The following is a 26864-nucleotide window of genomic DNA, read 5'->3' as shown; positions in this document are numbered from 1 at the left end:
AATTAAAGGGAGGCGAGCCTCATCTCCGTGTGGTTATTGGAAGAAGCCCGTGTCACGTGACCAGGAACGTCAACGATTCAATGGCAGCCTACTGTTTTGTAAATTAACACAAGGGACAGCTGCATAAAATACTGTTTTAAACGACAGAATCGCATTTCTAAGGTAAATGTACAATTCAACGTTATCTTATTAAACTGACATGGTGTTAACAAACTTTCTAGCTGGGGTTCAGTTGCCCGATGCAAGAAAGCAATGAATGGAGAATATCGTGTGGTTGTAATGTGGAAGACGCTCGCGTGCTACATGCTACTCACGTAGCCCCATTAGTGTTGTCTAGCTAGCAAGATAGGCAAAGCCCACGAATGTTTTTGGTAGAAAATATGTCTAATGTGTTAACTACTACAGCTATGAACAACGTGTGACTCGTACTCTAATGAAATATATACAACATTGGCTAAGAAATTCGTATTATTTTGCTCAAAGTAACTTTTCCATTGAATATCCCCCACAGCAGACTGAAATGCCACACCTACCCCAACTGCGACAAAATAACTGTATTGAATTGATTAACACAATTATGTCAGTTGGAATCATTCAATTAGTAAATGAATTAGCTAACCAATTTCCCCCCCACTTGTTGCCAGCGAACTTCCTAAATAATTGTTCTGAAATGGTAAACAGCATCGCATGTAGGTTTCAGCCAATCCGTGAGTTCGGCCGTGCCTTTGTTGAGGCGATTGGATGACGCCCATACTGGCATCGATGAATAAAAACTACTCCATCAATAATATGGTATGATTTTATTCCTTTAACGGCCTGAAATGAAACCACTGATATTATCCATTATACACCATACAGTATGTCAAATCTTTCAAAATCATGATCTCACAAAATGGCTTTTTGTAGATGGGTTTCTTAGACCTTGATGCGTGATCAAAAGTATGCTGTATAAAGGCAGCATTCAGGCCTACGGGTAATTGAATAGTTTGCAATTGCAGCAAAGATAATAATCATAATCTGTTAATATTTAACCCTGGGTTTGTCTGAGTCAGCAAGGTTAAAGATCCATGTGCAGGCTAAGACTTTGAGCCCCACATTAACAGGCTATTTTTCAGATATCTCATAGACCGCTGAAGACAACATGGGCTCAGGTAATCGCATTATTCACATTTTGAGTAATAATAATGAATAACATATCTGTTTAGTTTGTTCGGTATGTTAAATGATGCGTTTGTGTTATTATTCTTTATCATTTTGTTGGAGGTCGATTCTAGTTTAGGCTATACATGGCCCACTTCTGACACCAATGCAGATGTATAAGCACAATGCAGACGTAGAAACACAATGCAGATGTATAAGCACAATGCAGACGTAGAAGCACAATGCAGACTTAGAAACACAATGCAGACGTAGAAACACAATGCAGACGTAGAAACACAATGCAGACGTAGAAACACAATGCAGACGTAGAAACACAATGCAGACGTAGAACCACAATGCAGACGTAGAACCACAATGCAGACGTAGAACCACAATGCAGACGTAGAACCACAATGCAGACGTAGAAGCACAATGCAGATGTAGAAGCACAATGCAGATGTAGAAGCACAATGCAGATGTAGAAGCACAATGCAGACGTAGAAACACAATGCAGATGTAGAAGCACAATGCAGACGTAGAACCACAATGCAGACGTAGAAGCACAATGCAGATGTAGAAGCACAATGCAGATGTAGAACACACAATGCAGATGTAGAAACACAATGCAGACGTAGAAACACAATGCAGACGTAGAAACACAATGCAGATGTAGAAGCACAATGCAGATGTAGAAGCACAATGCAGACGTAGAAACACAATGCAGATGTAGAAGCACAATGCAGACGTAGAAGCACAATGCAGACGTAGAAGCACAATGCAGATGTAGAAGCACAATGCAGATGTAGAAGCACAATGCAGATGTAGAAGCACAATGCAGATGTAGAAGCACAATGCAGATGTAGAAGCACAATGCAGACGTAGAAACACAATGCAGATGTAGAAGCACAATGCAGACGTAGAACCACAATGCAGACGTAGAAGCACAATGCAGACGTAGAAGCACAATGCAGATGTAGAACACACAATGCAGATGTAGAAACACAATGCAGATGTAGAAACACAATGCAGACGTAGAAACACAATGCAGACGTAGAAACACAATGCAGATGTAGAAGCACAATGCAGATGTAGAAGCACAATGCAGACGTAGAAACACAATGCAGATGTAGAACCACAATGCAGATGTAGAACCACAATGCAGATGTAGAACCACAATGCAGACGTAGAACACACAATACAGACGTAGAACACACAATACAGACGTAGAACACACAATACAGACGTAGAACACACAATACAAATGTAAAAGCACAATGCAGACGTAGAAACACAATGCAGACATAGAAACACAATGCAGACGTAGAACCACAATGCAGATGTAGAACCACAATGCAGATGTAGAAGCACAATGCAGATGTAGAAGCACAATGCAGACGTAGAAGCACAATGCAGACGTAGAAACACAATGCAGATGCAGAAGCACAATGCAGACGTAGAAACACAATGCAGATGTAGAAGCACAATGCAGACGTAGAAGCACAATGCAGACGTAGAAACACAATGCAGACGTAGAAACACAATGCAGATGTAGATACACAATGCAGACGTAGATACACAATGCAGACGTAGAAACACAATGCAGACGTAGAAACACAATGCAGACGTAGAAACAATGTAAGAAACAAATCAGCTGCTCTGTAACATTTTAATGTCTGTCACTAGAGTCTATCTACCGTAGAATCGTATCACAGGTTCTATTAGAAAAGGGAAGCTGTATAAAAAGAATGGTAAAACATCAGAGAAAAAATAATGTTTTCCCCACTGTAACTAGGTAACAGAGGTTTCCTGGATCATCACTGGTAAAGGCTCTGAGGTGAACGACAACCAGTGTACCAGTGTTGGGGACACGTTTAACCCCTTCAACATGGAAGCTGGGGTGAGTTTATTCTCTCATTTTCACTTACAATACATCATGGCCATTCTTCATGAAGTGTCTAGGATAGATCAGCATTCCTACTCTGAGACACTTTATGAATAAGGGCCCAGTACCTAGCCATCATAGGAGAATTTCCCCCACTGTGTAGTCCACTGTGTAGTCCACTGTGTAGCGCTGATCTCTGCTTTATTTCAACTTTAAAGTTCCACTTGATCAACAAGTCTTATGGAATCCAATAGAACTGTGTTTGATATTCCATCGAATCTTTGTCTTTGACAATGTCACAGTTGTTGGGTTTTGAGTTTGCAAGAAAGGCATTTCACTGTACTTATGCATGTGACATTAAAACTTGCAACTACACCACAACCACAACCATATACTTCACATCGTTTTCATAACCAGAAGTGGAAGTGTTTGTTGGAATTGGTTTCAATAGAATTAGAATGAGTAGAACAGTCATGGAACCTCTGACCCAGCCCTATTGACTTGAATGGGGACGTCCCTTCTAGTAATTCTATTTCTATGGTTGGTTCCGTCCTCTGCTCTGTTCTGTCCTCCCTCAGAACTCCAGTTGTTCCCGTGACAACGCTCTGAGTTGTGAGGTGGGAGACCTGACGAACAGACAGGGGACAGTCAGCCTGACACACAGACAGCTGTACACCGACACCAGCATACAACTGGCTGGGGACTACACAGGTAACACACAAGCATGTACGCACACACACAGAGACACACACAGAGACACACACAGAGACACACACACACACACACACACACACACACACACACACACACACACACACACACACACACACACACACACACACACACACACACACACACAGCACTGTAAGCTGGACCAGACAGAATACAAACAGCTGTACTCAGACACCAGCATACAAATGTCAGGGGAGTACACAGGTAACAGACACATGTCTGTTCAGAAATCTAGACTCCTTTATGATGCACATGAAACATAATATTGATGTATTGTCATTGCACACTCACCAAACTGCAATCCAAAAGTGTTGCATCACATTGTTTCCCAAGAGAATCAAGTTTCATGACAAAAATGTCAACCACCTTCACTATTAGGGGATATGTCATGTGTGAAACAACAAAGTAATTTAGGTGATAATATAAAAAGTATATTTCTGACTTTGGTGCTGTTGTTGATGTTGTTGTTGTAGTGGTCCACAGGTCCCTGGTCCTGAGGAGCGGCAGCGATGTCTTCGCGTGTGCCGTCATTCTTCCAGAATCCCCCTGGGCAGAGCAGACCTTCCCCAACGTCATGTCTTTCAGCAGGTGGGTGTGATTGGGTATTAAACCGCCTGTGAACTCAAGACTGTGTTAGCCCATCAAGCTAAGACCTACAGGCGTTAGTGTTGGGAGCCAATATGTGAGACTGATCGGGTATTAAACCGTGGAACTGGAGAGGGAAAGAGGAAGTGAGTGTTATATGTAATTAGACTACTTCTTTTTAATACTTGAGTACCTGGCATTTACATTTATTTGGAATATTTAAACCATCAAGGAACTACCAGTATTATCTCGCTCTGAGAAAGGGTTCTACATTGAACCCAAAAGGGTTCTAACTGGAACCCAAAGGGATTCTACAAAGGGTTCTCCTATGGGGACAGCCGAAGAACCCTTTTAGGTTCTAGATAGCACCTTTTTTTCAAAGAGTGTATTCTCACCACCTCCTCAGCCAGCCACCACACGTGCCACACCTGTATAAGATGATGGAGGGTTCATTTACAACAATGTGACACAACTCATTGATCATATCTTCATAAAGGGTTTGGCCAATTGTCGAACCATGAAAACAATCCAACCATATTTCAAATGCTTTACATGATAATACATCATCACTAATCCTGAATTATGGGATTACAGTACATCATCATGAATTCATATATGCTGAGTGTACAAAACATTAGGAACACCTTCTCTTTCCATGACAGCCTGACCAGGTGAATCCAGGTGAAATCTACAGTATGATCCCTTATTGATGTCACTTGTTAAATCCACTTCAATCAGTGTAGATGAAGGGGAGGAGACAGGTTAAAGAAGGATTTTTATACCTTGAGACATTTGAGACATGGGTTGTGTGTTTCATTCAGAGGATGAATGGGCAAGACAACATATTTAAGTGCCTTTGAACAGGGTATGATTGTAGGTGCCAGGCATATCGGTTTGAGTCAAGAACATCAACGCTGCTGGGTTTTTCACGCTCACCAGTTTCTCGTGTGTATCAAGAATGGTCCACCACCCAAAGGACATCCAGCCAACTTGACACAACTGTGGGAAACAATGGAATCAACATTGGCCAGCATCCTGTTCTTAATGTTTTGTATACTCAATATCACACAGATGGGTTGTCATGTGCCTTTTACTGAGGAGGGGCTTCCGTCTGGCAACTCTACCATAAAGGCCTGATTGGTAGAGCGCTGCAGAGATGGTTGTCCTTCTGGAAGGTTCTCCCATCTCCACAGAGGAACTCTAGAGCTCTGTCAGAGTGACCCTCGGGTTCTTGGTTACCTCTCTGACCAAGGCCCTTCTCCCCGGATTGCTCAGTTTGGTCAGGCGGCCAACTCTAGGAAGAGTCTCGGTGGTTCCAAACTTCTTCCATTTAAGAATGATGGAGGCCACTGTGATCTTGGGGACCTTAAATGGTGCAGAAATGTTTTGGTACCCTTCCTCAGATCTGTGCCTCAACACAATCCTGTCTCAGAGCTCTACGGACAATTCCTTTGACCTCATGGCTTGGTTTTTGCTCTGACATGCATTGTCAACTTTGGGACCTTATATAGACAGGTGTGTGCCTTTCCAAATCATGTCCAGTCAATTGAATTTACCACAGGTGGACTCCAATCAAGTTGTAGAAACATCTCAAAGATGATCAATGGAAACAGGATGCACCTGAGCTTAATTTCGAGTCTCATAGCAAAGGGTCTGAATACTTATGTAAATAAGGTATTTCAGTTTTCTATTTTTAATAAATTAGTAAATATTTCTAAAAACCTGTTATCACTTTGTCATTATGGGCATATTGTGTGTAGATTGATGAGGAAAAAAATATTTGCAATCAATTTTAGAATAAGACTGTAACGTAACAAAATGTGAAAAAAGTCAAGGGGTCTGAATACTTTCTGAAAACACTGTATATATCACAGGATGTTGGTGGCACCTTAATTGGGGTGAACAGGATCGTGATAGTACGGGAAAAAAAGAAAAAAAAAATGTATGAAATGTATTCACTACTGTAAGTCGCTCTGGATAAGAACGTCTGCTAAATGACTAAATTGTAAAAAAAAAAAAAGTAAATAATAACTGGAGCGGAATCAGTGGAATAGTATCATATACATAAAACACATGGTTTACAGGTGTTTGATGCCATTCCATTTGCTCCGTTCCGGCCATTATTATGCAGCCTCTGTATATATTTATATATATATATGTTGTGAAATTGTATACTTTCCCAACAAATTATAAAAACAATAATACAAATTGTCTATTGTTCATTTTTCTCTCAAGATATGACTTCCGCAATAGGGTGGCAGAGGTCCTAGAGGTGAACATGTCCAGGGTCACCATCCTTCCAGGGTCTCCTCTGACCACAGTGGACGGACCATGCCAGAAAGTCAGCTTCCTTGTCTCAGGTACAGCCAATAATATAGTGCTGTATGTGTAGAGCACAGTGATGCACAATATTCTCTGATCAAAGAAGAAAAAAGAAGAAACATTTTATGAATTACGGAGGCAGTGGCACTTAAGACACATTTAAAACATTACATTGGTCATTCTTGACTGTGCACATGCTATTATCAGCTTCTTTATCTCAGGTACAGCTGATGACATACAGTAGGTAGTATATTGTTTGTCTATGGTTCAGCGCAATGATGCCCAATATTCCTTTATCAAAATCTGCCTGAAAACGTGTTTTCTTTGAATTTCTATACTGTTCAAAAGTTATATTCTTTCCAAATAAGATGCAGACAAATGTTCCAGCACAAACACTGATAATTGTGGCAAAGTCAAAACATTACAGAATGAATTATTGTCTGTGTGTCACGGTTGTCATTGGTAAAGGAGGACCAAAACGCAGCAGGAATGTGGATGCTCATCTTGTGTATTTATTTACAAACTAAGTGAACACCAGAACAACAAAATGAAACGAACTACGAAACAGTCTTGAAAGGCTCACTCAGCAAAACAAGAAACAATCTCCCACAAATGACAAACACACCCTAATATATGGGACTCTCAATTAAAGGCAAATAGACAACACCTGCCTTCAATTGAGAGACCAACCCCAATTAACCAAACATAGAAACAGACTCACTAGACTAAACATAGAATTACATGAATATCAAACAGTGCCCAAAAACCCCGGAATACTTAAATCAAATGTCCTTCTAGAAAAACACCACCCCGAACCACATAAAACAAATACCCTCTGCCACGTCCTGACCAAACTACAATGACAATTAACCCTTATACTGGCCAGGACGTGACACTGTGCCCATATTATATACCAAGTCCCCTCTCCTGACCCTAACACTGAACAGGGAGGGACATGCAAGTGGTAAAAAGGAAGTGTGTGGGTTGCGCTGATGAATCAGATCAGCCTAAAACATCTGTCAGTGCATGTGGGGGAATTGTTTTAACAATAATAATAACGTGTAAAGTCCTAGTGCAGTCAAAAAGTGATATTCCTGTGTTTTACAATATATATTTTTCCTCACCATGAGGTTAAAATATAATTATGATAATGCTCTTTTAATGTAAGAGCTGTTTGAAAAGACAGCTTGATATTCTTGCCTGTTTTAGTGGGATGGCGCTTTAGCCTGCCTGGTGATATCACCAGGTGGTAAATTAGTTAATAGACCAATAAGAAAGAGAGTTCCAAATCTTTCTGCCAATAACAGCTAATTTTCAGTTTTCCCCTCCCCACTCAGACCACTCCCAGACAGTCCTAGCAAAATTCTAGCTTGAGAAATTGCTCTTTGCTATTTTTGACCATTTTAAATCACAGCAAGGTACTTAATTGTTACCCAGAAATGATTTGATATTGAGATAAAACGGCTGCATTGGACCTTTAAGCACTTGTGAGGGAGATCCCCTAGAGCTTATAGTCTACGAGCCTACAGCGACTTCAGAAAAACAATCAAGTATCTTCCTCAGTGAGTCATTGAAAGTAGTGAGAAGTTAGTCACCCATATTCAGAAGTGGTTTCAGGACAGGTTCACTGCAGAGGTGTTGAAGAGATGACAGTAATTCAAGTAAGAATGACAGCTACTGCACATTGTTGTCACTCATTTTAAGGTAAACGTCAGTTCAAGTCAAATACTAACAGTGACAATACAGCGTAGGTCTATCACCAGTCTAACGTTATAGTGGAAAGGTCAAATCAAATCAAATGTTATTGGTCACATACACATGGTTAGCAGATGTTATTGCGAGTGTAGCGAAATGCTTGTGCTTCTAGTTCCGACAGTGCAGCAATATCTAACAAGTAATCTAAACATTCCACAACAACTACCTAATACACACAAATCTAAGTAAAGGAATGGAATAGAATATATACATATAAATATATGGATGAGCAATGACCAAGAGGCATAGGCAAGATGCAATAGATGGTATAAAAAACAGTATATACATATGAGATGAGTAATGCAAGATATGTAAACATTATTAAAGTGGCATTATTAAAGTGACTAGTGATCCAGTTATTAAAGTGGCCAATGATTTCAAGGCTGTATGTAGGCAGCAGCCTCTCTGAGTTAGTGATTGCTGTTTAACAGTCTATGGCCTTGAGATAGAAGCTATTTTTCAGTCTCTCGGTCCCAGCTTTGATGCACCTGTACTGACCTCGCCTTCTGGATGGTAGCGGGGTGAACAGGCAGTGGCTCGGGTAGTTGTTGTCCTTGATTATCTTTTTGGCCTTCCTGTGACATCGGGTGCTGTATGTGTCCTGGAGGGCATGTAGTTTGCCACTGGTGATGCATTGTGCAGACTGCACCACCCTCTGGAGAGCCCTGGGGTTATGGGCAGTGCAGTTGCCGTACCAGGCAGTGATACAGCCCGACAGGATGCTCTCAATTGTGCATCTGTAAAAGTTTGTGAGGGTTTTAGGTGACACGCCAAATTTATTCAGCCTCCTGAAGTCCAAGATCATCTCCTTTGTTTTTTTGACGTTGGGTGAGAGGTTGTTTTCCTGACACCACACTCCGAGTGCCGTCACCTCCTCCCTATAGGCTGTCTCGTTGTTGTTGGTAATCAAGCCTACTACTGCTGTGTCGTCTGCAAACTTGATGATTGAGTTGGAGGCGTGCATGGCTACACAGTCATGGGTGAACAGGGAGTACAGGAGGGGGCCGAGCATGCACCCTTGTGGGGCCCCAGTGTTGAGGATCAGCGAAGTGGAGATGTTGTTTGCTTCCTTCACCACCTGGGAGCGGCTCGTCAGGAAGTCCAGGACCCAATTGCACAGGGCGGGGTTGAGACCCAGGGCCTCAAGCTTAATGATGAGCTTGGAGGGTACTATGATGTTGAATGCTGAGCTGTAGTCAATGAACAGCATTCTTACATAGGTATTCCTCTTGTCCAGATGGGGTAGGGCAGTGTGCAGTGTGATGGCAATTGCATCGTCTGTGGACCTATTGGGGCGATACGCAAATTGAAGTGGGTCTAGGGTGACAGGTAAGGTGGAGGTGATATGATCTTTGACTAGTCTCTTGGGCACTTCGTGATGACAGAAGTGAGTGCTATGGGGTGATAGTCATTTAGTTAAGTTACATTTGTCTTCTTGGGTACATGTACAATGGTGGCCATCTTGAAGCATGTGGGGACAGCAGACTGGGATAGGGAGAGATTGAATATGTCTGTAAACACATCAGCCAGCTGGTCTGCGCATGCTCTGAGGACACGGCTAGGGATGCCGTCTGGGCCGGCAGCCTTGTGAGGGTTAACACGTTTAAATGTCTTACTCACAACGGCCACAGAGAAGGAGAGCCCACAGTCCTTGGTAGCGGGCCGTGTCTGTGGCACTGTATTATCCTCAAAGCGGGCAAAGAAGGTGTTTAGGTGTGTGTGTCTGTGTGTGTGTGCGTGCATTTATATTTGGCAATCTATGTTGAAATCTAGTTTCTTGGAGGCCATGACACAATTCATTAGTCAAAAGTATTCACCTGGAATGTAAACCTATTGTTTACATCCGAAACGTTATAATTATGTTGTCTGAGTATTTGAACATCACACCACTTATATAGTTGTCTTTGTCATTAAAGTGTCACAACTGACAGTCAGGTAGAGAAGGAATAGAGGTGCTGAAACACGAGCTGTAGGTGTTCTTGGGTGAAGGAATGCCTTTTTGAAGAATGAGGAGGTAGGCTGCTCACAGATGGTTTGCAGGACACAGATTAAGCCTTGTATAATGGAGAAAAACAACTCCTCCTCACGCTACAGAGCAATTACCAGGGTTTTTGTCTGACGCTTTCAATGAACTGCCAAATCGTGGGAGTCTGTGTAGATGCTATGCTAGGTGTTGATTCTTCCCTCCATAAAGCTTTGTTGTTTTCTCAGCCCTTGTGTCCCAGTCTGAGAGCTACTCGGAGATAGTTGCGTTCCAAAGAATCCTATTCCCTACATAGCACTCTACTTTTAACAGAACCCCAATGGTCCTGGTCAAAAGTAGTGCACTAAGTAGCTAGCTGCTCAGGCCTCTGTGTCTGTCCAGACAATGAATAATTCTGCCCATTCAAAAGCCTTACAAAAACTGCTGGGTAACCTGATGCTGGAGTTAAGGGTCTGGCTATTCTCTATAGTGTACTACTTTTGACCAAAGCCCTATGTACCCTGGTCAAAAGTAGTGCACTAAGTAGGGAATAGGGTGCCCTTTGGGATGCACCTTTGCCCCCCTCCAAGTTGTCTGTCCCAGTGGGACAGAGGAGAGCAGTGTATGGAGAAGAGGTACCACAGTATAGCACAGACAGGATGGCCTTTATGACATCAGAAGAATACAGTGGAATGTTCTCAGTTTAGGACTGCCCGATGAAGACATACAGAGTTGTGAATGATAAACTATCTTTGTGAAAAAAAGTTTATTTGTCTCATCTAAAAACATAGTTTTTCCTTGATCTGGGTACTCAGACTAGGCTGTAGATTTATTTATTGAACCTTTATTTTATCAGAGAGTCATACTGAGTCAATAAATTACAGAAAATACACACATGAAAATATAAATACAAAATGCAAGCAGAAAGAAAAACACGGTCATAAAAAACAAAGACATTCATCAGTAATAAGGTCCTCAATCCGCTTTCTGAATTGCCATAGAGGCACCAGAACATCACATTTAACAACATTTTGAAGATTGTTCCTCAAATAAGGTGCAAGAAACTAAAGCTGATTTACCTAACTCTGTAGAGACCAAAGGAATTTACAGAGTTAGTCATCCCTGAAACCGGGTGTGGTAACTAGTATGACTGAAGTTTAGTAATGATGTTAGGAACAGTGGAACTTTTTGTAAAAGGGCTTCATAAATGAAAACATAGCAATGTATCAACCTACGTGACATCAAAGAGGGCCAACCAACTTTCTGGTAGAGAATGCGTGATATACCATCCAAGCTTTCACAGACTCCAAAACAATCTTTACACAATATTCTCAGTTTAGGGAAGCCTGATGAAGACATTACAGGGGAGAATAAAATGGTAATAACATTGTAATAATACAATGGCAACAAGTTACTCACAATGCTACATACTACTGTGACTTTTAATAACCAATACCCTGTTGACTTACAGGGGAGGTGAGTACGGACAAGATGAACTCTATCAAAGACAGTGAGAAGATGGGCATCTTCAAGCAGACAGAAGGTTGCTCAAGTAAGTACACCACTGACACACACACACACACACACACCCAATACAGTAGGTGTGATAGTGTATAACTGAACAGAAACATACAAATAAACCTTACTGTGTAGACGTATTAATGTAATACAATCTTTCATCTCAATGTTCATTTAAACAGGAAGTTCTGGACAACTGCTGGAGCCTGGGAGATATCTGGTGATGTTGACGATAGCTGCAGCCTACTTCCTACACTCTCTGATCCAGCAGTAGTTTATACTGTAGATCTAGGTTTGCATCCCAAATGGCACCCTATTCCCCATATAGTGCACTACTTCTGACCAGAGACTTTTAAAACATTTTATTTTTTATTTCACCTTTATTTAACCAGGTTTGCCAGTTGAGAACAAGTTCTCATTTACAACTGCGACCTGGCCAAGTTAAAGCAAAGCAGTGCGACACAAACAACACGGATTTACACATGGAATAAACAAATGTACAGTCAATAACACAATAGAAAAAATCTATATACAGTGTGTGCAAATGAGGTAAGATTAGGGAGGTAAGGCAATAAATAGGCCGTAGTGGCGAAGTCATTACAATTTAGCAATTAAACACTGGAGTGATAGATGTGCAGAATGAATGTGCAAGTAGAGATACTGGGGTGCAAAGGAGCCAAAAAATAAATAAAAAAATAACAATATGGGGATGAGGTAGTTGGATGGGCTATTTACAGATGGCCTATGTACAGGTGCAATGATCTGTGAGCTGCTCTGACAGCTGATGCTTAAAGTTAGTGAGGAAGATATGAGTCTCCAGCTTCAGTGATTTTTGCAACTCATTCCAGTCATTGGCAGCAGAGAACTGGAAGGAAAGGCGGCCAAAGAAGGAATTGACATTGGGGGTGACCAGTGAAATATACCTGCTGGAGCGCGTGCTATGGGTGGGTGCTGCTATGGTGACCAGTGAGTTGAGATAAGGCGGGGTTTTACCTAGCAAAGACTTGGGCTTTGGTCAAAAGTAGTGCACTGTATAGGGAATAGGGTGCCATTTGGGCATTGCCCTAACCCTCACTCTGAATCAACACTGGAACTGTCAAATATTCCTATTTTCTAAACTGCAATGAAGTCTATATTTTGATGATCGTTTTGTCATTGATCTGAATGGTGTGGGTTTGAATTTGCTCTTGAAGCAAGCATTTTGTTGTTTATTCGTTTTTTATCCTAGATATAAAAAATATATATACTTTAGATGCCAACTAAATGCCAACTTCCTGTATTATATTGTAAATATTCCACGTTTGGGTAAATATGTATACTGTTTCAGCCCAATATCCACAACATCAAAGCAAACGTAATAGAGCAACAATTGTTCATTGTCCTTCCCTGTCCAATTACTGTATCAAAAATGCAATTTGAAGGAAAGAGATGCTGTAAATGTTTGCAAATGTGTCCCATTGTATGTATGCATTGTTTTCTCATGCATTAATGTATTAAACTGCCACTTTCCCATTTAAGGTGAATTTCCAAGTCTTGCATATATGTTTTTATTGAGTAACCATAAAAATAATATGTGATGATGAAAAAAAAATATTTGGATAAATACGGATTATTGAAAACGTGAATTTCATGAAATCTCTATAGGCCTTTTGCTCCTATGCAGGGGCGTAGTCTACATACTGTTTTATACATGTTTACTTGAGCCGCTGCATTTTGAATTAAAGGGAGGCGAGCCTCATCTCCGTGTGGTTATTGGAAGAAGCCCGTGTCACGTGACCAGGAACGTCAACGATTCAATGGCAGCCTACTGTTTTGTAAATTAACACAAGGGACAGCTGCATAAAATACTGTTTTAAACGACAGAATCGCATTTCTAAGGTAAATGTACAATTCAACGTTATCTTATTAAACTGACATGGTGTTAACAAACTTTCTAGCTGGGGTTCAGTTGCCCGATGCAAGAAAGCAATGAATGGAGAATATCGTGTGGTTGTAATGTGGAAGACGCTCGCGTGCTACATGCTACTCACGTAGCCCCATTAGTGTTGTCTAGCTAGCAAGATAGGCAAAGCCCACGAATGTTTTTGGTAGAAAATATGTCTAATGTGTTAACTACTACAGCTATGAACAACGTGTGACTCGTACTCTAATGAAATATATACAACATTGGCTAAGAAATTCGTATTATTTTGCTCAAAGTAACTTTTCCATTGAATATCCCCCACAGCAGACTGAAATGCCACACCTACCCCAACTGCGACAAAATAACTGTATTGAATTGATTAACACAATTATGTCAGTTGGAATCATTCAATTAGTAAATGAATTAGCTAACCAATTTCCCCCCCACTTGTTGCCAGCGAACTTCCTAAATAATTGTTCTGAAATGGTAAACAGCATCGCATGTAGGTTTCAGCCAATCCGTGAGTTCGGCCGTGCCTTTGTTGAGGCGATTGGATGACGCCCATACTGGCATCGATGAATAAAAACTACTCCATCAATAATATGGTATGATTTTATTCCTTTAACGGCCTGAAATGAAACCACTGATATTATCCATTATACACCATACAGTATGTCAAATCTTTCAAAATCATGATCTCACAAAATGGCTTTTTGTAGATGGGTTTCTTAGACCTTGATGCGTGATCAAAAGTATGCTGTATAAAGGCAGCATTCAGGCCTACGGGTAATTGAATAGTTTGCAATTGCAGCAAAGATAATAATCATAATCTGTTAATATTTAACCCTGGGTTTGTCTGAGTCAGCAAGGTTAAAGATCCATGTGCAGGCTAAGACTTTGAGCCCCACATTAACAGGCTATTTTTCAGATATCTCATAGACCGCTGAAGACAACATGGGCTCAGGTAATCGCATTATTCACATTTTGAGTAATAATAATGAATAACATATCTGTTTAGTTTGTTCGGTATGTTAAATGATGCGTTTGTGTTATTATTCTTTATCATTTTGTTGGAGGTCGATTCTAGTTTAGGCTATACATGGCCCACTTCTGACACCAATGCAGATGTATAAGCACAATGCAGACGTAGAAACACAATGCAGATGTATAAGCACAATGCAGACGTAGAAGCACAATGCAGACTTAGAAACACAATGCAGACTTAGAAACACAATGCAGACGTAGAAACACAATGCAGACGTAGAAACACAATGCAGACGTAGAAACACAATGCAGACGTAGAAACACAATGCAGACGTAGAAACACAATGCAGACGTAGAAACACAATGCAGACGTAGAAACACAATGCAGACGTAGAAGCACAATGCAGACGTAGAAGCACAATGTAGACGTAGAACACACAATGCGGATGTAGAAACACAATGTAGATGTAGATACACAATGCAGACATAGAAACACAATGCAGACATAGAAACACAATGCAGACGTAGAACCACAATGCAGACGTAGAACCACAATGCAGACGTAGAACACACAATACAGACGTAGAAGCACAATGCAGACGTAGAATACACAATGCGGATGCAGAAGCACAATGCGGATGTAGATACACAATGCAGATGTAGAAACACAATGCAGACATAGAAACACAATGCAGACGTAGAAACACAATGCAGACGTAGAAACACAATGCAGACGTAGAAACACAATGCAGACGTAGAACCACAATGCAGACGTAGAACCACAATGCAGACGTAGAACCACAATGCAGACGTAGAACCACAATGCAGACGTAGAACACACAATACAGACGTAGAACACACAATACAGACGTAGAACACACAATACAAATGTAAAAGCACAATGCAGACGTAGAAACACAATGCAGACATAGAAACACAATGCAGACGTAGAACCACAATGCAGACGTAGAAGCACAATGCAGATGTAGAAGCACAATGCAGACGTAGAAGCACAATGCAGACGTAGAAACACAATGCAGACGTAGAAGCACAATGCAGACGTAGAAACACAATGCAGATGTAGAAGCACAATGCAGACGTAGAAGCACAATGCAGACGTAGAAACACAATGCAGACGTAGAAACACAATGCAGACGTAGATACACAATGCAGACGTAGAAACACAATGCAGACGTAGAAACAATGTAAGAAACAAATCAGCTGCTCTGTAACATTTTAATGTCTGTCACTAGAGTCTATCTACCGTAGAATCGTATCACAGGTTCTATTAGAAAAGGGAAGCTGTATAAAAAGAATGGTAAAACATCAGAGAAAAAATAATGTTTTCCCCACTGTAACTAGGTAACAGAGGTTTCCTGGATCATCACTGGTAAAGGCTCTGAGGTGAACGACAACCAGTGTACCAGTGTTGGGGACACGTTTAACCCCTTCAACATGGAAGCTGGGGTGAGTTTATTCTCTCATTTTCACTTACAATACATCATGGCCATTCTTCATGAAGTGTCTAGGATAGATCAGCATTCCTACTCTGAGACACTTTATGAATAAGGGCCCAGTACCTAGCCATCATAGGAGAATTTCCCCCACTGTGTAGTCCACTGTGTAGTCCACTGTGTAGCGCTGATCTCTGCTTTATTTCAACTTTAAAGTTCCACTTGATCAACAAGTCTTATGGAATCCAATAGAACTGTGTTTGATATTCCATCGAATCTTTGTCTTTGACAATGTCACAGTTGTTGGGTTTTGAGTTTGCAAGAAAGGCATTTCACTGTACTTATGCATGTGACATTAAAACTTGCAACTACACCACAACCACAACCATATACTTCACATCGTTTTCATAACCAGAAGTGGAAGTGTTTGTTGGAATTGGTTTCAATAGAATTAGAATGAGTAGAACAGTCATGGAACCTCTGACCCAGCCCTATTGACTTGAATGGGGACGTCCCTTCTAGTAATTCTATTTCTATGGTTGGTTCCGTCCTCTGCTCTGTTCTGTCCTCCCTCAGAACTCCAGTTGTTCCCGTGACAACGCTCTGAGTTGTGAGGTGGGAGACCTGACGAACAGACAGGGGACAGTCAGCCTGACACACAGACAGCTGTACACCGACACCAGCATACAACTGGCTGGGGACTACACAGGTAACACACAAGCATGTACGCACACACACAGAGACACACACAGAGACACACACAGAGACACACACAGAGACACACACAGAGACACACACAGAGACACACACACACACACACACACACACACACACACACACACACACACACACACACACACACACACACACACACAGCACTGTAAGCTGGACCAGACAGAATACAAACAGCTGTACTCAGACACCAGCATACAAATGTCAGGGGAGTACACAGGTAACAGACACATGTCTGTTCAGAAATCTAGACTCCTTTATGATGCACATGAAACATAATATTGATGTATTGTCATTGCACACTCACCAAACTGCAATCCAAAAGTGTTGCATCACATTGTTTCCCAAGAGAATCAAGTTTCATGACAAAAATGTCAACCACCTTCACTATTAGGGGATATGTCATGTGTGAAACAACAAAGTAATTTAGGTGATAATATAAAAAGTATATTTCTGACTTTGGTGCTGTTGTTGATGTTGTTGTTGTAGTGGTCCACAGGTCCCTGGTCCTGAGGAGCGGCAGCGATGTCTTCGCGTGTGCCGTCATTCTTCCAGAATCCCCCTGGGCAGAGCAGACCTTCCCCAACGTCATGTCTTTCAGCAGGTGGGTGTGATTGGGTATTAAACCGCCTGTGAACTCAAGACTGTGTTAGCCCATCAAGCTAAGACCTACAGGCGTTAGTGTTGGGAGCCAATATGTGAGACTGATCGGGTATTAAACCGTGGAACTGGAGAGGGAAAGAGGAAGTGAGTGTTATATGTAATTAGACTACTTCTTTTTAATACTTGAGTACCTGGCATTTACATTTATTTGGAATATTTAAACCATCAAGGAACTACCAGTATTATCTCGCTCTGAGAAAGGGTTCTACATTGAACCCAAAAGGGTTCTAACTGGAACCCAAAGGGATTCTACAAAGGGTTCTCCTATGGGGACAGCCGAAGAACCCTTTTAGGTTCTAGATAGCACCTTTTTTTCAAAGAGTGTATTCTCACCACCTCCTCAGCCAGCCACCACACGTGCCACACCTGTATAAGATGATGGAGGGTTCATTTACAACAATGTGACACAACTCATTGATCATATCTTCATAAAGGGTTTGGCCCAGTGCCAATTGTCGAACCATGAAAACAATCCAACCATATTTCAAATGCTTTACATGATAATACATCATCACTAATCCTGAATTATGGGATTACAGTACATCATCATGAATTCATATATGCTGAGTGTACAAAACATTAGGAACACCTTCTCTTTCCATGACAGACTGACCAGGTGAATCCAGGTGAAATCTACAGTATGATCCCTTATTGATGTCACTTGTTAAATCCACTTCAATCAGTGTAGATGAAGGGGAGGAGACAGGTTAAAGAAGGATTTTTATACCTTGAGACATTTGAGACATGGGTTGTGTGTTTCATTCAGAGGATGAATGGGCAAGACAACATATTTAAGTGCCTTTGAACAGGGTATGATTGTAGGTGCCAGGCATATCGGTTTGAGTCAAGAACATCAACGCTGCTGGGTTTTTCACGCTCACCAGTTTCTCGTGTGTATCAAGAATGGTCCACCACCCAAAGGACATCCAGCCAACTTGACACAACTGTGGGAAACAATGGAATCAACATTGGCCAGCATCCTGTTCTTAATGTTTTGTATACTCAATATCACACAGATGGGTTGTCATGTGCCTTTTACTGAGGAGGGGCTTCCGTCTGGCAACTCTACCATAAAGGCCTGATTGGTAGAGCGCTGCAGAGATGGTTGTCCTTCTGGAAGGTTCTCCCATCTCCACAGAGGAACTCTAGAGCTCTGTCAGAGTGACCCTCGGGTTCTTGGTTACCTCTCTGACCAAGGCCCTTCTCCCCGGATTGCTCAGTTTGGTCAGGCGGCCAACTCTAGGAAGAGTCTCGGTGGTTCCAAACTTCTTCCATTTAAGAATGATGGAGGCCACTGTGATCTTGGGGACCTTAAATGGTGCAGAAATGTTTTGGTACCCTTCCTCAGATCTGTGCCTCAACACAATCCTGTCTCAGAGCTCTACGGACAATTCCTTTGACCTCATGGCTTGGTTTTTGCTCTGACATGCATTGTCAACTTTGGGACCTTATATAGACAGGTGTGTGCCTTTCCAAATCATGTCCAGTCAATTGAATTTACCACAGGTGGACTCCAATCAAGTTGTAGAAACATCTCAAAGATGATCAATGGAAACAGGATGCACCTGAGCTTAATTTCGAGTCTCATAGCAAAGGGTCTGAATACTTATGTAAATAAGGTATTTCAGTTTTCTATTTTTAATAAATTAGTAAATATTTCTAAAAACCTGTTATCACTTTGTCATTATGGGCATATTGTGTGTAGATTGATGAGGAAAAAAATATTTGCAATCAATTTTAGAATAAGACTGTAACGTAACAAAATGTGAAAAAAGTCAAGGGGTCTGAATACTTTCTGAAAACACTGTATATATCACAGGATGTTGGTGGCACCTTAATTGGGGTGAACAGGATCGTGATAGTACGGGAAAAAAAGAAAAAAAAAATGTATGAAATGTATTCACTACTGTAAGTCGCTCTGGATAAGAACGTCTGCTAAATGACTAAATTGTAAAAAAAAAAAAGTAAATAATAACTGGAGCGGAATCAGTGGAATAGTATCATATACATAAAACACATGGTTTACAGGTGTTTGATGCCATTCCATTTGCTCCGTTCCGGCCATTATTATGCAGCCTCTGTATATATTTATATATATATATGTTGTGAAATTGTATACTTTCCCAACAAATTATAAAAACAATAATACAAATTGTCTATTGTTCATTTTTCTCTCAAGATATGACTTCCGCAATAGGGTGGCAGAGGTCCTAGAGGTGAACATGTCCAGGGTCACCATCCTTCCAGGGTCTCCTCTGACCACAGTGGACGGACCATGCCAGAAAGTCAGCTTCCTTGTCTCAGGTACAGCCAATAATATAGTGCTGTATGTGTAGAGCACAGTGATGCACAATATTCTCTGATCAAAGAAGAAAAAAGAAGAAACATTTTATGAATTACGGAGGCAGTGGCACTTAAGACACATTTAAAACATTACATTGGTCATTCTTGACTGTGCACATGCTATTATCAGCTTCTTTATCTCAGGTACAGCTGATGACATACAGTAGGTAGTATATTGTTTGTCTATGGTTCAGCGCAATGATGCCCAATATTCCTTTATCAAAATCTGCCTGAAAACGTGTTTTCTTTGAATTTCTATACTGTTCAAAAGTTATATTCTTTCCAAATAAGATGCAGACAAATGTTCCAGCACAAACACTGATAATTGTGGCAAAGTCAAAACATTACAGAATGAATTATTGTCTGTGTGTCACGGTTGTCATTGGTAAAGGAGGACCAAAACGCAGCAGGAATGTGGATGCTCATCTTGTGTATTTATTTACAAACTAAGTGAACACCAGAACAACAAAATGAAACGAACTACGAAACAGTCTTGAAAGGCTCACTCAGCAAAACAAGAAACAATCTCCCACAAATGACAAACACACCCTAATATATGGGACTCTCAATTAAAGGCAAATAGACAACACCTGCCTTCAATTGAGAGACCAACCCCAATTAACCAAACATAGAAACAGACTCACTAGACTAAACATAGAATTACATGAATATCAAACAGTGCCCAAAAACCCCGGAATACTTAAATCAAATGTCCTTCTAGAAAAACACCACCCCGAACCACATAAAACAAATACCCTCTGCCACGTCCTGACCAAACTAAAATGACAATTAACCCTTATACTGGCCAGGACGTGACACTGTGCCCATATTATATACCAAGTCCCCTCTCCTGACCCTAACACTGAACAGGGAGGGACATGCAAGTGGTAAAAAGGAAGTGTGTGGGTTGCGCTGATGAATCAGATCAGCCTAAAACATCTGTCAGTGCATGTGGGGGAATTGTTTTAACAATAATAATAACGTGTAAAGTCCTAGTGCAGTCAAAAAGTGATATTCCTGTGTTTTACAATATATATTTTTCCTCACCATGAGGTTAAAATATAATTATGATAATGCTCTTTTAATGTAAGAGCTGTTTGAAAAGACAGCTTGATATTCTTGCCTGTTTTAGTGGGATGGCGCTTTAGCCTGCCTGGTGATATCACCAGGTGGTAAATTAGTTAATAGACCAATAAGAAAGAGAGTTCCAAATCTTTCTGCCAATAACAGCTAATTTTCAGTTTTCCCCTCCCCACTCAGACCACTCCCAGACAGTCCTAGCAAAATTCTAGCTTGAGAAATTGCTCTTTGCTATTTTTGACCATTTTAAATCACAGCAAGGTACTTAATTGTTACCCAGAAATGATTTGATATTGAGATAAAACGGCTGCATTGGACCTTTAAGCACTTGTGAGGGAGATCCCCTAGAGCTTATAGTCTACGAGCCTACAGCGACTTCAGAAAAACAATCAAGTATCTTCCTCAGTGAGTCATTGAAAGTAGTGAGAAGTTAGTCACCCATATTCAGAAGTGGTTTCAGGACAGGTTCACTGCAGAGGTGTTGAAGAGATGACAGTAATTCAAGTAAGAATGACAGCTACTGCACATTGTTGTCACTCATTTTAAGGTAAACGTCAGTTCAAGTCAAATACTAACAGTGACAATACAGCGTAGGTCTATCACCAGTCTAACGTTATAGTGGAAAGGTCAAATCAAATCAAATGTTATTGGTCACATACACATGGTTAGCAGATGTTATTGCGAGTGTAGCGAAATGCTTGTGCTTCTAGTTCCGACAGTGCAGCAATATCTAACAAGTAATCTAAACATTCCACAACAACTACCTAATACACAAATCTAAGTAAAGGAATGGAATAGAATATATACATATAAATATATGGATGAGCAATGACCAAGAGGCATAGGCAAGATGCAATAGATGGTATAAAAAACAGTATATACATATGAGATGAGTAATGCAAGATATGTAAACATTATTAAAGTGGCATTATTAAAGTGACTAGTGATCCAGTTATTAAAGTGGCCAATGATTTCAAGGCTGTATGTAGGCAGCAGCCTCTCTGAGTTAGTGATTGCTGTTTAACAGTCTATGGCCTTGAGATAGAAGCTATTTTTCAGTCTCTCGGTCCCAGCTTTGATGCACCTGTACTGACCTCGCCTTCTGGATGGTAGCGGGGTGAACAGGCAGTGGCTCGGGTAGTTGTTGTCCTTGATTATCTTTTTGGCCTTCCTGTGACATCGGGTGCTGTATGTGTCCTGGAGGGCATGTAGTTTGCCACTGGTGATGCATTGTGCAGACTGCACCACCCTCTGGAGAGCCCTGGGGTTATGGGCAGTGCAGTTGCCGTACCAGGCAGTGATACAGCCCGACAGGATGCTCTCAATTGTGCATCTGTAAAAGTTTGTGAGGGTTTTAGGTGACACGCCAAATTTATTCAGCCTCCTGAAGTCCAAGATCATCTCCTTTGTTTTTTTGACGTTGGGTGAGAGGTTGTTTTCCTGACACCACACTCCAAGTGCCGTCACCTCCTCCCTATAGGCTGTCTCGTTGTTGTTGGTAATCAAGCCTACTACTGCTGTGTCGTCTGCAAACTTGATGATTGAGTTGGAGGCGTGCATGGCTACACAGTCATGGGTGAACAGGGAGTACAGGAGGGGGCCGAGCATGCACCCTTGTGGGGCCCCAGTGTTGAGGATCAGCGAAGTGGAGATGTTGTTTGCTTCCTTCACCACCTGGGAGCGGCTCGTCAGGAAGTCCAGGACCCAATTGCACAGGGCGGGGTTGAGACCCAGGGCCTCAAGCTTAATGATGAGCTTGGAGGGTACTATGATGTTGAATGCTGAGCTGTAGTCAATGAACAGCATTCTTACATAGGTATTCCTCTTGTCCAGATGGGGTAGGGCAGTGTGCAGTGTGATGGCAATTGCATCGTCTGTGGACCTATTGGGGCGATACGCAAATTGAAGTGGGTCTAGGGTGACAGGTAAGGTGGAGGTGATATGATCTTTGACTAGTCTCTTGGGCACTTCGTGATGACAGAAGTGAGTGCTATGGGGTGATAGTCATTTAGTTAAGTTACATTTGTCTTCTTGGGTACATGTACAATGGTGGCCATCTTGAAGCATGTGGGGACAGCAGACTGGGATAGGGAGAGATTGAATATGTCTGTAAACACATCAGCCAGCTGGTCTGCGCATGCTCTGAGGACACGGCTAGGGATGCCGTCTGGGCCGGCAGCCTTGTGAGGGTTAACACGTTTAAATGTCTTACTCACAACGGCCACAGAGAAGGAGAGCCCACAGTCCTTGGTAGCGGGCCGTGTCTGTGGCACTGTATTATCCTCAAAGCGGGCAAAGAAGGTGTTTAGGTGTGTGTGTCTGTGTGTGTGTGCGTGCATTTATATTTGGCAATCTATGTTGAAATCTAGTTTCTTGGAGGCCATGACACAATTCATTAGTCAAAAGTATTCACCTGGAATGTAAACCTATTGTTTACATCCGAAACGTTATAATTATGTTGTCTGAGTATTTGAACATCACACCACTTATATAGTTGTCTTTGTCATTAAAGTGTCACAACTGACAGTCAGGTAGAGAAGGAATAGAGGTGCTGAAACACGAGCTGTAGGTGTTCTTGGGTGAAGGAATGCCTTTTTGAAGAATGAGGAGGTAGGCTGCTCACAGATGGTTTGCAGGACACAGATTAAGCCTTGTATAATGGAGAAAAACAACTCCTCCTCACGCTACAGAGCAATTACCAGGGTTTTTGTCTGACGCTTTCAATGAACTGCCAAATCGTGGGAGTCTGTGTAGATGCTATGCTAGGTGTTGATTCTTCCCTCCATAAAGCTTTGTTGTTTTCTCAGCCCTTGTGTCCCAGTCTGAGAGCTACTCGGAGATAGTTGCGTTCCAAAGAATCCTATTCCCTACATAGCACTCTACTTTTAACAGAACCCCAATGGTCCTGGTCAAAAGTAGTGCACTAAGTAGCTAGCTGCTCAGGCCTCTGTGTCTGTCCAGACAATGAATAATTCTGCCCATTCAAAAGCCTTACAAAAACTGCTGGGTAACCTGATGCTGGAGTTAAGGGTCTGGCTATTCTCTATAGTGTACTACTTTTGACCAAAGCCCTATGTACCCTGGTCAAAAGTAGTGCACTAAGTAGGGAATAGGGTGCCCTTTGGGATGCACCTTTGCCCCCCTCCAAGTTGTCTGTCCCAGTGGGACAGAGGAGAGCAGTGTATGGAGAAGAGGTACCACAGTATAGCACAGACAGGATGGCCTTTATGACATCAGAAGAATACAGTGGAATGTTCTCAGTTTAGGACTGCCCGATGAAGACATACAGAGTTGTGAATGATAAACTATCTTTGTGAAAAAAAGTTTATTTGTCTCATCTAAAAACATAGTTTTTCCTTGATCTGGGTACTCAGACTAGGCTGTAGATTTATTTATTGAACCTTTATTTTATCAGAGAGTCATACTGAGTCAATAAATTACAGAAAATACACACATGAAAATATAAATACAAAATGCAAGCAGAAAGAAAAACACGGTCATAAAAAACAAAGACATTCATCAGTAATAAGGTCCTCAATCCGCTTTCTGAATTGCCATAGAGGCACCAGAACATCACATTTAACAACATTTTGAAGATTGTTCCTCAAATAAGGTGCAAGAAACTAAAGCTGATTTACCTAACTCTGTAGAGACCAAAGGAATTTACAGAGTTAGTCATCCCTGAAACCGGGTGTGGTAACTAGTATGACTGAAGTTTAGTAATGATGTTAGGAACAGTGGAACTTTTTGTAAAAGGGCTTCATAAATGAAAACATAGCAATGTATCAACCTACGTGACATCAAAGAGGGCCAACCAACTTTCTGGTAGAGAATGCGTGATATACCATCCAAGCTTTCACAGACTCCAAAACAATCTTTACACAATATTCTCAGTTTAGGGAAGCCTGATGAAGACATTACAGGGGAGAATAAAATGGTAATAACATTGTAATAATACAATGGTAACAAGTTACTCACAATGCTACATACTACTGTGACTTTTAATAACCAATACCCTGTTGACTTACAGGGGAGGTGAGTACGGACAAGATGAACTCTATCAAAGACAGTGAGAAGATGGGCATCTTCAAGCAGACAGAAGGTTGCTCAAGTAAGTACACCACTGACACACACACACACACACACACCCAATACAGTAGGTGTGATAGTGTATAACTGAACAGAAACATACAAATAAACCTTACTGTGTAGACGTATTAATGTAATACAATCTTTCATCTCAATGTTCATTTAAACAGGAAGTTCTGGACAACTGCTGGAGCCTGGGAGATATCTGGTGATGTTGACGATAGCTGCAGCCTACTTCCTACACTCTCTGATCCAGCAGTAGTTTATACTGTAGATCTAGGTTTGCATCCCAAATGGCACCCTATTCCCCATATAGTGCACTACTTCTGACCAGAGACTTTTAAAACATTTTATTTTTTATTTCACCTTTATTTAACCAGGTTTGCCAGTTGAGAACAAGTTCTCATTTACAACTGCGACCTGGCCAAGTTAAAGCAAAGCAGTGCGACACAAACAACACGGATTTACACATGGAATAAACAAATGTACAGTCAATAACACAATAGAAAAAATCTATATACAGTGTGTGCAAATGAGGTAAGATTAGGGAGGTAAGGCAATAAATAGGCCGTAGTGGCGAAGTCATTACAATTTAGCAATTAAACACTGGAGTGATAGATGTGCAGAATGAATGTGCAAGTAGAGATACTGGGGTGCAAAGGAGCCAAAAAATAAATAAAAAAATAACAATATGGGGATGAGGTAGTTGGATGGGCTATTTACAGATGGCCTATGTACAGGTGCAATGATCTGTGAGCTGCTCTGACAGCTGATGCTTAAAGTTAGTGAGGAAGATATGAGTCTCCAGCTTCAGTGATTTTTGCAACTCATTCCAGTCATTGGCAGCAGAGAACTGGAAGGAAAGGCGGCCAAAGAAGGAATTGACATTGGGGGTGACCAGTGAAATATACCTGCTGGAGCGCGTGCTATGGGTGGGTGCTGCTATGGTGACCAGTGAGTTGAGATAAGGCGGGGTTTTACCTAGCAAAGACTTGGGCTTTGGTCAAAAGTAGTGCACTGTATAGGGAATAGGGTGCCATTTGGGCATTGCCCTAACCCTCACTCTGAATCAACACTGGAACTGTCAAATATTCCTATTTTCTAAACTGCAATGAAGTCTATATTTTGATGATCGTTTTGTCATTGATCTGAATGGTGTGGGTTTGAATTTGCTCTTGAAGCAAGCATTTTGTTGTTTATTCGTTTTTTATCCTAGATATAAAAAATATATATACTTTAGATGCCAACTAAATGCCAACTTCCTGTATTATATTGTAAATATTCCACGTTTGGGTAAATATGTATACTGTTTCAGCCCAATATCCACAACATCAAAGCAAACGTAATAGAGCAACAATTGTTCATTGTCCTTCCCTGTCCAATTACTGTATCAAAAATGCAATTTGAAGGAAAGAGATGCTGTAAATGTTTGCAAATGTGTCCCATTGTATGTATGCATTGTTTTCTCATGCATTAATGTATTAAACTGCCACTTTCCCATTTAAGGTGAATTTCCAAGTCTTGCATATATGTTTTTATTGAGTAACCATAAAAATAATATGTGATGATGAAAAAAAAATATTTGGATAAATACGGATTATTGAAAACGTGAATTTCATGAAATCTCTATAGGCCTTTTGCTCCTATGCAGGGGCGTAGTCTACATACTGTTTTATACATGTTTACTTGAGCCGCTGCATTTTGAATTAAAGGGAGGCG

The 26864-nt window shown here is 41.1% G+C and overlaps 2 protein-coding genes across 14 annotated transcripts; both read left to right on the top strand.

The window, feature by feature from the left end:
* Positions 1-10: 10 nt before the first annotated feature.
* On the top strand, positions 11-13427 carry LOC145859426 (uncharacterized). Of its 7 annotated transcripts, none has more exons than XM_082958744.1 (9): positions 11-162; positions 694-792; positions 1116-1151; positions 2933-3037; positions 3601-3733; positions 4228-4342; positions 6575-6699; positions 11851-11931; positions 12080-13427. In XM_082958744.1, exons 2-9 carry the CDS (start codon positions 742-744, stop codon positions 12169-12171), a joined length of 738 nt encoding a protein of 245 aa, XP_082814870.1. In that variant the 5' UTR covers positions 11-162; positions 694-741; the 3' UTR covers positions 12172-13427. The 7 variants fall into 7 exon arrangements, with proteins under 7 accessions (XP_082814870.1, XP_082814868.1, XP_082814869.1 ...); XM_082958742.1 differs by having other exon boundaries at positions 1104-1151; XM_082958743.1 differs by having other exon boundaries at positions 682-792.
* Positions 13428-13623: 196 nt separating this feature from the next.
* On the top strand, positions 13624-26663 carry LOC123725455 (uncharacterized). 7 transcript variants are annotated; one of them, XM_045691027.2, is made up of 9 exons: positions 13624-13775; positions 14307-14405; positions 14729-14764; positions 16147-16251; positions 16815-16947; positions 17460-17574; positions 19813-19937; positions 25087-25167; positions 25316-26663. In XM_045691027.2, exons 2-9 carry the CDS (start codon positions 14355-14357, stop codon positions 25405-25407), a joined length of 738 nt encoding a protein of 245 aa, XP_045546983.1. In that variant the 5' UTR covers positions 13624-13775; positions 14307-14354; the 3' UTR covers positions 25408-26663. The 7 variants fall into 7 exon arrangements, with proteins under 7 accessions (XP_045546983.1, XP_045546981.1, XP_045546982.1 ...); XM_045691025.2 differs by having other exon boundaries at positions 14717-14764; XM_045691026.2 differs by having other exon boundaries at positions 14295-14405.
* The last annotated feature ends 201 nt before the right edge of the window (positions 26664-26864 follow it).

Source organism: Salmo salar, chromosome 12 (genome assembly GCF_965601325.2).
Source record: "Salmo salar chromosome 12, fSalSal1, whole genome shotgun sequence".
Taxonomy (NCBI): Eukaryota; Metazoa; Chordata; class Actinopteri; order Salmoniformes; family Salmonidae; genus Salmo; species Salmo salar.
This window is presented reverse-complemented; position numbering and strand designations above follow the sequence as displayed.

What these genes read in the sequence shown, in the direction of transcription:
- LOC145859426 (XM_082958742.1), top strand. Translation starts at nt 742, where the DNA reads ATGACGCCCATACTGGCATCGATGAATAAAAACTACTCCATCAATAAT. An exon ending in CCTTCAACATGGAAGCTGGG is followed by an intron (nt 3,038 to 3,600) that starts GTGAGTTTATTC and finishes GTCCTCCCTCAG; the next exon opens with AACTCCAGTTGTTCCCGTGA. An exon ending in ACTGGCTGGGGACTACACAG is followed by an intron (nt 3,734 to 4,227) that starts GTAACACACAAG and finishes TTGTTGTTGTAG; the next exon opens with TGGTCCACAGGTCCCTGGTC.
- LOC123725455 (XM_045691025.2), top strand. Translation starts at nt 14,355, where the DNA reads ATGACGCCCATACTGGCATCGATGAATAAAAACTACTCCATCAATAAT. An exon ending in ACTACTCCATCAATAATATG is followed by an intron (nt 14,406 to 14,716) that starts GTATGATTTTAT and finishes CCACATTAACAG; the next exon opens with GCTATTTTTCAGATATCTCA. An exon ending in ACTGGCTGGGGACTACACAG is followed by an intron (nt 16,948 to 17,459) that starts GTAACACACAAG and finishes TTGTTGTTGTAG; the next exon opens with TGGTCCACAGGTCCCTGGTC.